The following is a 15,787-nucleotide window of genomic DNA, read 5'->3' as shown; positions in this document are numbered from 1 at the left end:
CGCTGCATAACTGCGTTACGTTACGTTATCACGACTGATTGGGTTTGATTTTACAATCTCAATAATTTGCAATTGCAAAAATTGCTTTTTTTTGTTTGTGTCGGCCTGAAAAACCTTCAACCTTCATTGTAATTGCAACAATACCATAAACTGGAGAAATACGAAGTATTTGTCGACAAACTAAAGGTTAATAAGTTTTATCGCAGGCATTGTACACTGTCGGCAGACGAGAATAAGAGAATTATTTTATATAAATTTAATTATAGAAGTATTACACACAAAGCTTGAATTATAAATGTTTTACAATTACGTCGTCTGCTAAGTTTTCAAGGCATAATGTTAAAGGTAAGCCTTTATTTTGTAATAAACAAAATTACATATTTTTTGTATTCTGATGTGTTTTCTTGTTGTTCTTGTGTGTTTGTGCGTCACTTTACAACGTCTAGGGTAAAGGACAACGCTCTTTTGAGGAAGTATGGCCTGATATGCGAATCATTGTCCTCAAATTGCTAAAGCAGGAGACGGTCTCACAAGTCGAATGGCAAGATCTATTTTATGGCGTCCATTTAGTGTGTTTGTGGGATGAGAAGGGTGCTGCTAAAATCTACGATTGTCTACGTAATGATGTGGTTGAATTCATATCCCATGCACAGCTTAAAGTTCAATCACAGAGGGGCGAGCATGCACTACTCACAACCTATATTGTAGAGTGGCGAAAATTCTTCACACAATCTAGTTACCTGCCTTTACCGTTTCGTCAGTTGGAGCACTGGTTCCAATCGAAAGCACCCTCTTCTGCCTCAAGTTCCTCAACGTCGGCTGCCTCCACATCTGCAGCTGCGTCCTCCTCAGCGTCAGCTTCTACGTCGGCGGCAGCTAAAAAGAATCCCACCGAAGACAGTATTGTTCGGAAGCTGATGTTAGACTCTTGGAATGAACACATTTTTAAGGATATTAAAGATCGCCTACAGGAGTCGGCCATGAAAATTGTCCATGCCGAACGTAATGGTGATGCCTACGATGCCCAGTTGGTAATAGGTGTTAGAGAAAGCTATGTCAATTTGTGTTCAAATCCCGATGACAAACTACAAATCTATCGTGAGAATTTCGAGGCAGCTTATTTGAAGGCCACAACGGCTTTCTATCGTATGAAGGCCACCGAACAACAACAGGCTAATGGCGTGCTAGCATTTATGAAATATGCCGATGCGAAACTACGCGAGGAAGAGGCCAGAGCTAAACGTTATTTGGAACCTAGCAGTTATGCTGTTTTGGCCCAAACTTGCGTCAAAGTTCTTGTTGGCGATCACATGAATACCATCATAGCGGAGTGTGCTCCATTAATCAAAGAATACGAAACGGATCGTTTGAATTTAATGTTCCGTCTACTTGATCGTGTTCCCAATGGTGTGGATCCTATGTTACGTGACTTAGAGAATCATATTGTTTCCGCTGGCCTTGCTGATATGTTGTCGGCTTCGGAGATAATAACTCAAGATTCCGAGAAATATGTTGAACGTCTACTGGAATTATTCAAGAAATTTAGCGCACTTGTTAAAAATGCATTTAATGATGATCCACGTTTCCTAACAGCACGTGACAAAGCATTTAAGACGGTAGTTAATGACACGAGTGTTTTTAAATTGGAACTGCCCACTGGCATACAAAATCGTGGTGTTAAATATACTGCACCCGAAAGTAAATGTCCAGAATTGTTGGCAAACTATTGCGATATGCTATTGCGTCGAACGCCGTTAAGCAAACGACTGACGAGTGAACAAATTGATGCACGTCTCAGGGATGTACTTTTGGTGTTGAAATATGTTAATAATAAGGATGTCTTTATGCGTTACCACAAGGTTCATTTAACAAGAAGGTGAGTACCAACGAATGGATCTACAGTGAAACCTCTCAAGCTTGAACACTCCGAAACCCGGTCATATCTCAAAAGTGGTCAATTGTAGTATGACGTTCATTATATTAATACATTAAAATTAACCTCTCATAAATGGCCACCTCTCTAATGTGGATAAAATTATGGGCGTCCATGGATGTCTACTTCTGAGAGGTTTCACTGTATATTTTTATAAAGAATTATAGAAACGAAAAAGTGGAAATACAAAATTCCAATATTCAAAGGATATGTATCGAAAATGAGGGAATTATGCAAAATAGTTAGGCTCAATAAACATTTTAGATAAATTCCTGCACAGACAGATTGAAGGCAAACGTGGACTTTATCTCAGTCTTGGTCAAATACGGAATTTTGAGTCCACAAATTAATTTCAATCATTGAAAAGGTCAGCGAGATAAACAACGAGAAACCATATTCAATGGTCGATGAATGTGGGCCACTAGAGTTGCTAGTGTGTGAATTCGTTATCGGACATTTTAATCAATATGACTAAATAAATGCATAATAACATTTCGTTAAATTTTTCTAAAATACATCACAGTACAAGTATTGCTAGTGCCCTTTTGTAAAGCACTGCTGTGATATTCCATTACCAGTATTGAGTTCAAAGTCATTTCGGAGTAGTATTTTTGCACAATTCAGTATCACTAAAAAAGACTGACTTAATTTTTTCCGAATGCCCCTTCTGAACGTGAGGGTCACATCTCCGTAACGTTGGCATAGACATATATACCATTAATCGGACCCTGACGTGGTAGGAGTAGAGGATTGTAACCAGCTACAAAGAAAGACTCATCAACTTGACATGTTACATTACAAAAATTTTTAAATATTTAAATGCGTTATAATATTGGACACATCACATTAGTATTAAAATCCTACTGATTCGTAATTTGACACCATGAAAATCAATATTTATGAATCAGCTTTAATCTGAACGTGCAAGGAAGAAGAATAAAGCCACTTCCAATGAAAATACCTCAATGCGAACAACAAGAATTGCCTTTGCACTGCTTCTATTCTATCATCGTACGATAGAGCCATTCTCCAGAGTGGGTCTAACAAGAGAGCTAAAAAGCCTCTTGGTAGCTTGGAGTTTTTGGTGATTTGTGAAACCCAGCTGATTGCTAATAAGTTCGAAAAAATCGTGGAATTCAGACACAAAATTTTCACTTTCATGGCTGTGTCGTGAATAGTGGAAATGGAATTGTAGTGGATATCCATAGTTTGGATGTAAGTTATGGATGGGAGTTATGGCGTTTGGGATACAATCCACAACCACGGCTGCCTTATAAGTATAAAATAGTTGACGCTTAAACCATATAGTACACGGAAGGCACACCGTAATCAGTTTACTAAAATTTTGAGAAGATTCTACCAAAAATCTCTCATATAAAATAAATATTTTAAAAAATTTAAAAGTAGTATTCGAACGGTCACATCCGACAGTGGGTGCCTCATAACCGTAGGGACAACGTAAACACCATGACTGCGACATCTCCGTATCGTAGGGATGGAGTGTATATACTATTAATCGGACCATGACGTGATGGAGGCAGAAGGATTCAATCAGCTACAGAGAAGGATCATCAGCCGGATATATTACAAAAATCAATACAAACATATGCTAAAAGTCTAATCACAATAACACATAAGATAGAGTCAATTAAAATCAATGCACACCCTATGGAGAGGCATTTCTAATGCATAATGCGAACGTTGAAAATCGATGAATAGAAACGGGTAATTTCTAGAAGTCCTGAAAGGGATATTTATCCTAATCCTAGATACGTATACATTATCATAGAGATCAACATCGTCCGTCGGCTCTTAAGAGTGTGTAAATGAATCGGCTTCAAGCTAGAAGTGTAAGGAAGAAAAAAATGAAGATGCCTCAAAACGAACAACAAGAATTGCCATTGCACCGATTCTATCCTATCAACTTAAATTTCATATACAGGATTCCATACGATAGAGCGATACTCCAGGTGTAAAAAGCATCTTGGTAACATAAGGATCCGAAAACAGCCTTATTCCAGCTGTAAAAAGCATCTTGGTAACATAAGGATCCGAAAACACCTTCGTCCAAGGCTCAAACTTGCACTTCTTCAAATTCAAATCGATTAAATTCCCCCTACACCAGTCCCCAATGGAAAGGATTAGTTGATGTAAATATCACCAGAAAACAATCACCCCTAATATAAAGACTTATTTTTTGGGGTGCATTTAAAACCCAGCAAAAAAAGAGCTTCCAAAAAAGTAATTTGGATCCTCAATCTGTGATCCGGAAGTAGTGCAAACTTAGATTATCTCCAATGAATTTTACATGGGCTTGTCATAGGACGGAAGTACTCCCTTTTTGGATCCTTTGCATTGCTTTGGAAATTGTGCCCTGGAAGTTAATTTGAATGAAGAAATTTAAAAAGCGAAAAAATTTTTTTCAATCAATTTCACTTTTTTTTCATCCATATGTTTTATTACTATTATTACTATTATTTTCCTATTATCTAATTTTTACAATTTGAAAAACTTTTTCGCTCCGACCAGGGGTTGAACCTGGGTTTGCTGGCACCATAACAGAATGCCTTAGCACAATCAGCCACAAACGCCATTGAACACAGGTCAATTCAAATGATAGAAAAATTGAGTTAATTAAGTCAATGACTGAAAATTTTAAAATTATTAATTAAAAAATTAATTGATTCAATTAACTTTTTAATCAAACTCGGAAGACTAACCCCTATTTTCATGAAGCTCCGTTAGTGCTACGCTAGCTAACGAACTTTTATACCGTGCTATGGCCATATCTGTCATCATGCCTGTATCTTCCATATACCACACACAAAAAAATTTTTTTCTGAATCAATCACGAAATTAATTGATCCAATTAATTTTTTAATTGAAATGTCTTCAATCACAGAAATGATAGTATCAATTAAAAAATTAATTGACAGTCAATTAAAAAATTAATTGATCCAATTAAAAAATTAATTGATACTATTAATTTGTGTGATTGATTTTTATTTCAATTAAAAAATTTGTTGATTCAATTAAATTTTTAATTGAATATTTTTTAAAACTCAATTAAGATTTTAATTGGAAAAATTTTCGTGAAATTTTTTTCTGTGCAGTTAGGAACTTAACTGCCGAATATTTTTCAGTTAAAGTTAACCGAAGAAAATATATTTGCAATCTACTTTCTGTTAACTGGCAGTTAAAACCTAACGAATCTACATGAAAATGGCCATAAGTCATTTAAAAGAAGTGATGGACATTTTTTTAATTTTTAAAAATAATAAGCCAATTCAAAAAGTAATTGAAAATAGTTATCTTTTTAAATAAAAACTTAATTGAGTTTTCCAATCAATATCAATTAAATTTTTAATTGAATCAATTAAAAAATTAATTGAAATTTGCATAAAATCAAATAATTTTTAATCAAGTATTTTTTGATGCCCAATTAAAACTGTGATTGATGCTATCATTTACCTTATTGAAAATTAATGATTTCAATTAAAAAATTAATTGGATCAATTAATTTCGTGATCAACTTTTTCAATCAAAATTGAAAAGTTGATTTTTCTCAATTTTAAATTTTTGAAAAAAATAAATCAAAATTTAAAACATTATTTGAATATTTGTTTATATATTTTATTTTAAAATTTTTCGCAGACTAATTTTGGGTACTAGTGCAGACAGTGAGAAGGAAGAGGATATTGTTGAATGGTTACGTGAGGTTGGTATGCCTGCCGACTATGTTAATCGTTTGGCCCGTATGTTCCAAGACATTAAAGTAAGTTTTAGTTGTATACCGTAATATTTTTGAAATTCAACTTTATTAATTTCCTGCAAAATAGGTTAGTGAAGACTTGAATACACAGTTCCGTAATTCAACCGGTCGTCATGATGCCATTAATATTAAAATTTTAAATGCTGGTGCTTGGGCTCGTTGTTCTGAACGTGTCTCAGTTAGTTTACCTCTGGAACTGGAAGACTATATACCCGATGTCGAAGAATTCTATAAGAAAAAACATTCCGGCCGTAAATTACAATGGTATCATCATATGAGCAACGGCACAATAACTTTTGTTAATAATTTCGGTCGATATGATTTGGATGTTACAACATTTCAAATGGCCGTACTTTTTGCATGGAATCAAAGGCAGCATGATAAAATATCGTATGAAAATCTGAGATTAGCTACAGAACTACCAGGTAAGTTAACAATGATGGATAAATTTAAAATGTTAAACGCCGCATATTAACTTTGATCGTTAGATCCCGAGCTGAGACGTACTTTGTGGTCCTTGGTAGCATTTCCTAAATTGAAAAAACAAATATTAACCATGGAACCGAATTGTCCGTCACCTAAGGACTTTACCGAGAACACCTTGTTCTATGTGAATCAAGACTTTGCCGTTGTTAAAAATGGTAAATCCCAACGGAGGGGCAAGGTATTTTGTGATAGTACTTCGCATTTGGCACAAAACCATTAAATATATATTCTGTTTGTTTCTCTAATCACAGTTAAATTTGATTGGTCGTTTACAACTAAGCACAGAACGTTCTATACAAGAGGATAATCAATCAATTGTTCAGTTGCGTATTTTGCGTGTCCAAGAGGCCATCATAAAAATAATGAAAATGAGAAAACGCATGAACAATGCTACATTACAGGTAAGATTTGTAGGTCGATGTTTTTATACCCTCCACCATAGGATGGTGGAGTCACGTTAACTAACCGCCTGTTGAAATCACGCTAACTTCCGAACTAAAAAAAGCTATCGACTTGAACCTTGGCACAAGTAGTTGTTATTGATGTAGGTCGTATGGTATTGCAAATGGGCCATATCGGACGACTTTTACGTATAGCCCCCATATAAACCAACGCTCAGATTTGACTTGCGGAGCCTCTAAGAGAAGCAAATTTCATCCGATCCGGCTGAAATTTGGTACATATTGTAAGTATATGGTCTCTAACAACTGTGCAAAAATTGGTCCACATCGGTCCATAATTATATATAGCCGCCATATAAACAGATCCCCAGATTTGACCTCCGGAGCCTCGTGGAAGAGCAAAATTCATCCGATCCTGTTGAAATGTGTTACGTGGTGTTAGTATATGGTCTCTAACAACCATGCAAATATTGGTCCATATCGGCCCATAATTATATATAGCCCCCATATAAACCGATCCCCAGATTTGACCTCCGGAGCCTTTTGGAGGAGCAAAATACATCCGATCCGGTTGAAATTTGTTACGTGGTGTTAGTATATGATCTCTAACAACCATGCAAAAATTGGTTAATATCGGTCCATAATTATATATAGCCCCCATATAAACCGATCCCAGATTTGACCTCCGGAGGATCTTGGAGGAGCAAAATTCATCCGATCCGGTTAAAATTTGTTACGTGGTGTAAGTATATGGTCTCTAACAACCATGGAAAAATTGGTCCATATCGCTCCATAATTATATATAGACCCCATATAAACCGATCCCCAGATTTGAACTCCGGAGCCTCTTGGAAGAGCAGATTTAATCTGAACCGGTTGAAATTTGTTACATGGTGTTAGTATATGGTCTCTAATAACCATGCAAACATTGGTTAATATAGGTCCATAATTATATATAGCCCCCATATAAACCGTTCCCCAAATTTGACCTCCAGAGCTTCTTGGAGGAACAAAATTATTCCGATCCTATTGAAATTTGTTACGTGGTGTTAGTATATGGTCTCTAACAACCATACAAATATTGGTCCATATAGCTCCATAATTATATATAGCGCCATATAAACCGATCCCCAGATTTGACCTCCGGTGCCTCTTGGAGGAGCAAAATTCATCCGATTCGGTTGAAATTTGTTACGTGGTGTTAGTATATGGTCTCTAACAACGATGCAAAACTTGGTTAATATCGGTCCATAATTATATATAGCCCCCATATAAACCGATCCCCAGATTTGACCTCCGGAGCCTCTTGGAGGAGCAAAATTCATCCGATCTGGTTGAAATTTGTTACGTGGTGTTAGTATATGGTATCTAACAACGATGTAAATCTCGGTTAATATCGGTCCATAATTATATATAGACCCCATATAAACCGATCCCCAGATTTGAACTCCGGAGCCTCTTGGAGGAGTAAAAATAAACCGATTCTGTTGAAATTTGGTACATTGCGCTAGTATCCATGTTGGTCTATAGTCATTTAAAGCCGATGGCCAATCACACAAAAATTGGTCCATATCGCCAAAAATAATCTACCAAAATTTTATTTCTACGGAAAATTTTGTCAAAATTTTTTTTTCTATAGAAAATTTTGTCAAAATTTTATTTCTATAGAAAATTTTGTCAACATTTTTTTTTTCTATAGAAAATTTTGTCAAAATTTTATTTCTATAGAAAATTTTGTCAAAATTTTATTTCTATAGAAAATTTTGTCAAAATTTTATTTCTATAGAAAATTTTGTCAAAATTTTATTTCTATAGAAAATTTTGTCAAAATTTTATTTCTATAGAAAATTTTGTCAAAATTTTATTTCTATAGAAAAGTTTGTCAATTTTTTTTTCTATAGAAAATGTTCAAGGTTTATTTCTATAGAAAATTTTGTCGAACTGAATTATATACGTATTTAATCGGCCTTTTTTTGTTTAATATATCCCCCGTATGGACTAACTTACAATTTAGAAGACGGTGTTAAGGATGTTTTAAGATACCTTGCCATCGGCAAGTGTTACCGCAACCCAAGTAATTCGATTGTTGATGACAGTCTTAAGTTTCTACGCAATCCATGGTGGAGGGTACATAAGATTCGGCCTGGCCGAACTTACGGCCGTATATACTTGTTAGGTTTTAATTAAAATTATTTTTTTTCTATTTATATTAATTTTCAGGCCGAATTAATTGATATTCTAAAAAATATGTTCTTGCCTTCGAAAAAAATGATTAAGGAACAATTGGAATGGCTGATTGAACATAAATATATGCGGCGTGATGATGATGATATCAACACTTTTATATATATGGCTTAAGTTTATATATATATATATATATTTACATAAAAACAAAAAACATTTACACTATACACACACTCACAAAAAAAAAAAACAACAAACAAAAACAAAACATTCTCCCATATGCAGTATGTAATAATTTCTAAGAAAAAAAGGGTTATTTTATAATTAATACTATAGAAAATTGTCTATGAATTGGTTTGAGTAGAAAAACTCTCCAGGGGGCATTTCCAAAGCTAAAATAAATAAAACGTTAATATGATTTTATTAATCGAATCCTGTATAGTGATATTTAAATTCTAAGGCATTCAAAACACAAAAGGGGGAAATAGTTGTCAAGGCTTTTGGCAGCTATACTTTTGCAATAATGTGATTTCATAAATTGTATTATTTTCTTCTTTTTTATAAATTTTATATTTATTGGCATGAAACAAATTTAATTTGATTCTTTGATAAACGAGAAATTAAAATAGATTGTAATATATAAATTGCGGTTTACATAAATTTTCTTATTATACCTTTTTTCTTGTTTTGTTAAATCGAATTGAAATCTCTTTTATTCCAAGGCTTTTGGAAATGCCCATCCTGCAGAAAACTAAAAAAAAATTCTACAGAAGGAAAAATTAAGACAAGAAATAATGAAACGTATTTTAAGAAATACATTATTACCTAAAGTTTGTAAAGTCTTGTATTGTTCGAAAACCCATTGAATAAGAAAACAACAACAAACTTTGTTAAAATTATTTGTCAAAACTGGTATACCATGACATGTATTGACATCTTTTTAGCCATGTTCGAGCATTGAGCATCGAACATTTCAAGACTGAAACTTGTGAACTGAAACTTGTGAATAGGGTCGAGGCAATCGACTTAACAAAACCATTATTATAATTTACATAAAACCACTTAAAGGGGAATTGATTTGAAATCCATAAATACTACATAGCCTAAGGATCCTTTAAGATGAATTTCTTCAATACAAGAACAAAAATAAAAAAAAATTGGCAATTTCCTCATGAAATATAATTTTTAAGTAGATGTTTTACAATTGTTTTATTGTTAAACTTAAGATTGTATTTTATATAATCTAAATATTTTTCATTCGAATTTCTCTGCTAAAATTTTATATATTCTCTTTTATTGTTTTTATCTTAGTTATAATTTATAATTAATTTATAAGGATTTAAGTGTTTTAATTGTTAATTTTTTTTTAGATTTTGTAGTGTGTTCATTTTATTTAATTTCTCTCATTTTAGTTTTTATTCAAATTCATTTAGATTACATAAAAATATGAGAAAAAATTCCTTCCTTTTTTATATATACATATATTAATTATAAGTTAAATATAAATTAGTTGTATTTATTTCCATTATTTTAATGTTAACAATAATTTGCATATATATAAAGTTCTACAAGCAAATATGACTTTTTTTTAAATTTTTAAATTAAATAACTGGGATCTGTAATTAGTGTCAATATGCAGTAGAGAAAACCATGGTAAATAAGAATTCCGAGAGGCCTAGACAATTCGACTGCTCGGAGGAATTTTTTTCATTCACATTTTTTTTGCATTCTTTGCTCAAAAACCAAGTTACTAGGTCCATGAACGTGATATGCCGGTTTTTCCATGTAATGACTTTCTTCTGCTAATCCATAATTTCTAGTCCTTGCCTTGTCCTCGAAAATGACTCAAATAGAAAAGTCAATAGGATTGGCATCTGCCGTAATGGGCAGTCAATATGCGGACGAAATTAAGTGGGGAAAATGGGTTTATACATTCTTGTCTTCCACAACCGAAGCCAAATCAACTCCTATTATTAACTCCTTACTCTTCGAACGAAACGTTTGCATGACCCCGGCTACAAAGCCTTGCTGAATAATAGGTATACACACAAAAAAATTTCACGAAAATTTTTCCAATTAAAATTTTAATTGAGTTTTAAAAAATATTCAATTAAAAATTTAATTGATTCAACAAATTTTTTAATTGAAACAAAAATCAATCACAAAAATAATAGTATCAATTAATTTTTTAATTGGATCAATTAACTTTTTAATTGACCTTCAATTAATTTTTTAATTGATACTATCATTTCTGTGATTGAAGACATTTCAATTAAAAATTAATTGGATCAATTAATTTCGTGATTGAATCAGAAAAATTTTTTTTGTGTGTAACTATTGGAACCTATAACTCTTTAGTATAGATATACGCGTGACAAGAAATTTTTGTGACTTCCGCGTGGATCGCCTGAGTCATGAATGAAGTACACATTAAATCTCGTGAATGTGCGTAATTGGGATTAAACAAAAAATTTTCGTGCATGACAGTGAATGAATATCAAATTTGCGTGACAAGAAATTTTCGTGATTTTAGCGTGGATCAGCTGAGCCATGAATGAAATTTAAACTAAGTCTCGTGAATATGAGTGGATCGCATGATTCATGAATGAAATTCACACTAAATCTCGTGAATGTGCGTAATTGGTATTAAACAAAAATGTCGTGCATTACCGTGAATGAATATCAAATTTTCGTGATTTCTCGTGGATCACCTGAGTCATGAATGAAATTTAAACTAAATCTCGTGTATATGTGTGGATCGCCTTAGTCATGAATGAAATTCACGCTAAATCTCGTGAATTTGCGTAATTAGGATTAAACAAAAAATTTGTCGTGCATGATCTCTCTTGGATCATCTGAGTCATGAATGAAATTTAGACTAAATGTCGTGAATATGTGTGGATCGCCTGAGTCATGGGTGAAATTCACACTAAATCTCGTGAATTTGCGTAATTGGGATTAAACAAAAACTTTGTCGAGCACCACCGTGTTGCAATGGTGAGCATGCCCGCCTTGCATACACAAGGTCGTGGTTTCAGCGGTGGATTATCCCACCTCAGTAATACTGGTGACATTTCTGAGGGTTTCAAAGCTTCTCTAAGTGGTTTCACTGGAAGTGCCTTGTCATTGAGCTTAACATGGAATCGGGCATCACTCAGTGATAAGAGAGAAGTTCACCAATGTGGTATCACAATGGATTGAATAGTCTAAGTGAGCCCGGTACAACGGGCTGCCACCTAATCTAACCTAACCTAACCATGACCGTAAATGATAATCAAATTTGCGTGAAAAAAAATTTTCGGGAATGAAATATTTGCGTGGGTAAAATTACTTCAAAATCACATTCACTCTCACGATAACTTTCACGTTGACAATTAAATTCATACTCACTATTATAAAATCACGATAATAAAGGGTGATTCTTTTGAGGTTAGGATTTTCATGCATTAGTATTTGACAGATCACGTGGGATTTCAGACATGGTGTCAAAGAGATAGATGCTCAGTATGCTTTGACATTTCATCATGAATAGACTTACTAACGAGCCACAACGTCGAATTTTCAGTGAATGGGCCCTAGAAAAGTTGGCAGAAAATCCGCTTTTTTATCGACAAATTTTGTTCAGCGATGAGGCTCATTTCTGGTTGAATGGCTACGTAAATAAGCAAAATTGCCGCATTTGGAGTGAAGAGCAACCAGAAGCCGTTCAAGAACTGCCCATGCATCCCGAATAATGCACTGTTTGGTGTGGTTTGTACGCTGGTGGAATCATTGGACCGTATTTTTTCAAAGATGCTGTTGGACGCAACGTTACGGTGAATGGCGATCGCTATCGTTCGATGCTAACAAACTTTTTGTTGCCAAAAATGGAAGAACTGAACTTGGTTGACATGTGGTTTCAACAAGATGGCGCTACATGCCACACAGCTCGCGATTCTATGGCAATTTTGAGGGAAAACTTCGGAGAACAATTCATCTCAAGAAATGGACCGGTAAGTTGGCCACCAAGATCATGCGATTTGACGCCTTTAGACTATTTTTTGTGGGGCTACGTCAAGTCTAAAGTCTACAGAAATAAGCCAGCAACTATTCCAGCTTTGGAAGACAACATTTCCGAAGAAATTCGGGCTATTCCGGCCGAAATGCTCGAAAAAGTTGCCCAAAATTGGACTTTCCGAATGGACCACCTAAGACGCAGCCGCGGTCAACATTTAAATGAAATTATCTTCAAAAAGTAAATGTCATGGACCAATCTAACGTTTCAAATAAAGAACCGATGAGATTTTGCAAATTTTATGCGTTTTTTTTTAAAAAAAAGTTATCAAGCTCTTAACAAATCACCCTTTATTAACACTCACGAACAAACATTGTGTTACGTAAATTTTCGTGAATCACGAAATTTTTTTTCGTGAATCAGGAGAATTGTGGTAAATCGTGCGTGAGGCTTTAAACATTGCTTGTGCATGAGGTTACAACCTTTCATTTCGCGTATGTGCATGAGTGCGAATTCATACCCACATATTGTGCTTGAAAGTGCTTGAGTAAAAATGACCATGTTCGGAAATGCATCACGTTCGTAAAAGCATCATATGCCAAAACTACCAAAGTCAGATGCTAATGCGCATAGGTGCATCGTGGTAATGTATTACCGAACAGGGTCAATGTGTGTTCGTGAATGTGAGTGAAAAAACACTCACGCGCACACCATTACTTTTTAGTTTATATTGGAAATACAATAAAATACAAAAATTTAGATCGCAGAGTCAATATGCAGAAGGTCAAAAGAAGCTGTGGGTGTAGAAAAATGTCTACCAAAGCAGCATTTAGTGTCTGCAGTTATATTTTTGTATTTCATAGTCTAGTACCCAATTCCACTATCCACGTCAAATCGGCGAACATGAAAATTTGGTGTTCTTAATTCCTTTCTTTTCTTTTTTGAACTTTTCAGTAACCAGCTGGGTTGCACAAATCACCCAAAAATTCACTAAGGCCGAAATCAAATTAAGTGGAATCAATAAACTTATTTTAATTTATTTTTTTTATTAAAAATGACGCAGTTTTAATAAAACTCATGTATTAAATATAAAACATTTCAAATTTTTTACGCGAGTACTTTTTTTAACCGGAAATACATCTTGGACATAATTCAACTTTCACCAAGACTTTTGCAAGTGGATTCACGAAAATTCCGGTGAAAGTGGATTGTAGGACACGAAAATCGTGGAATTGATTCACATTCATATGGAAGTGGATTTGGGAACATGGGCATAGAGCACAACAATTCGTAAATTCTGTAGGTTATAAAATGTTACCCAATGTGTTAAAATAGTTTTGCTTTATATTTCAGCCACCGTGGTGCAATGGTTACCCGTCTTGCATATACCAAGTTGTGGGTTCAAACCCACTTTCGATCAAACATCAAAAATTTTTTCTGCGGTGGATTAATCCTTCTCTGTAATGCTGGTGACATTTCTGAGTGTTTCAAAAGCGTATTTAAGTGGTTTCACCGCAATGTAGAACGCTAAACATAGAATCGGGTGCATTTAGTGATAAAAGAGAAGTTCACCACTGTGGTATCACAATGGACTGAATAGTCTATGAGAGCCTCAAATATCGGGCTGCCACTATACTTAACCTATAGTGGCAGCACGATATCCTCTCATATATCCCAAATTCAATCAGCAAACACATTGTTTGCTGTTATGAACATCCTTCATATGAAAGGTAGCCTAAGACCTTTGCGATCAATTCAAGAAAATTGAGTGTCATCCTCTACAACCTAACCTAAGACCTTTGCGACTGAAGTTGGTTGTTTTCTTTGAAGGAAGTTTCTTTAAATGTGCATTACACATGAGGTGTGTGCGTTGACGGCTTTGGGTGTATTCGTTGATGGCTATAGCCATTTTCACGTGTTGATGACTATAAGAGCTACACAGTAGAGGTGTGCACGTGACACGAAATTGTCGTGACGCTGATGGCAACGGCTTGAGTATGCGTGAGTCATGAAAATAATTTCTTCGTGAGTGTGCATGAGTAACGAATTTCGGAAAAATACACTCATGAAAATAATCCCGCCTACGGACATAAAACGCTTACGAGTTGAATTCATTTAGAATTTAGTGACACCTGCAATGTTAAGACTTTCGCGATCTCGATTTTAGTCATGCTCATGTTTTCGGACACGTCACTAAGGTAAATTACTCACAAAATTATTCGTGAGTCACGATATTTTTCGTAAGTCATGGTATTATTCGTGAGTCACAACATTTTCCTTGTCGTGATTGGGCGTGAGTCCTACCAAACAATATCGTGCGTGAGTAAGATTTTTCCGTTGTGAGTAAAATATTACTCACGTAAACCCAGTTATATAAAAGTTTACATACTTTTAAAGAATTTATATTTTTTTTTAAATTATAAAATATACATACACCCAAAAAAAAAAAAAGTGAACCCACCATCAAGGCCGTATTCAGGGGGGGGGATGAGGGGGATCAAACCCCCCCCGAAATGAATGAATATTTTTATATAAATAAATATATATTTTTAGCTGCATAGAAAAATCTTACCGAAGATGTTGAAGAAAAGCTGGAGGTTTTATTTTGAAAAACGCTTACCTATAAAACTGACACAAATCCTAGTTGAAAAGCCCGTCAAACGACGGTCGAAAAAAACAAATTGTTTTTGTTATCGCACCATAAATTTCATTTTTGGAAAATGTATTTCTGCTTTTTATGTGTGTTTGTTGTTCTTTTTGTGAACATAGCAACAACAACGAAACAGCCAAACACACAAGTGTAAATGAAATGGCGCAAAACCTGCGAAAAAACCTGCCTAATTCAGCGATGGAAGCAATAAAGAGATATTTCCAAACGTGCATATTCTTTTAAAAATTTTGGTCACTTTGCCAGTTGCTCAGGGATGGAAAATACAATTTTTAAGAAAGTACAAAAAAGGTATTTTTTGAGCGGAAAGATTATTGTCGAGAGACTGAATTTTAAAGAAAATAAAATT

General features: G+C 34.4%; 1 protein-coding gene across 2 annotated transcripts; it reads left to right on the top strand.

Moving 5' to 3' along the window:
- Positions 1–37: 37 nt before the first annotated feature.
- Positions 38–10,352, top strand: Cul5 (cullin 5). 2 transcript variants are annotated; one of them, XM_075290724.1, is made up of 8 exons: positions 38–186; positions 267–345; positions 447–1,876; positions 5,588–5,708; positions 5,773–6,130; positions 6,194–6,369; positions 6,443–6,592; positions 8,813–10,352. In XM_075290724.1, exons 2-8 carry the CDS (start codon positions 337–339, stop codon positions 8,948–8,950), a joined length of 2,382 nt encoding a protein of 793 aa, XP_075146839.1. In that variant the 5' UTR covers positions 38–186; positions 267–336; the 3' UTR covers positions 8,951–10,352. The 2 variants fall into 2 exon arrangements, with proteins under 2 accessions (XP_075146839.1, XP_075146838.1); XM_075290723.1 differs by having other exon boundaries at positions 38–345.
- Positions 10,353–15,787: the final 5,435 nt, after the last annotated feature.

Source organism: Haematobia irritans, chromosome 1 (genome assembly GCF_050003625.1).
Source record: "Haematobia irritans isolate KBUSLIRL chromosome 1, ASM5000362v1, whole genome shotgun sequence".
NCBI lineage: Eukaryota > Metazoa > Arthropoda > Insecta > Diptera > Muscidae > Haematobia > Haematobia irritans.
The sequence above is the reverse complement of the archived record's forward strand: the minus strand, read 5'-3'. Positions and strand labels throughout refer to the sequence as shown.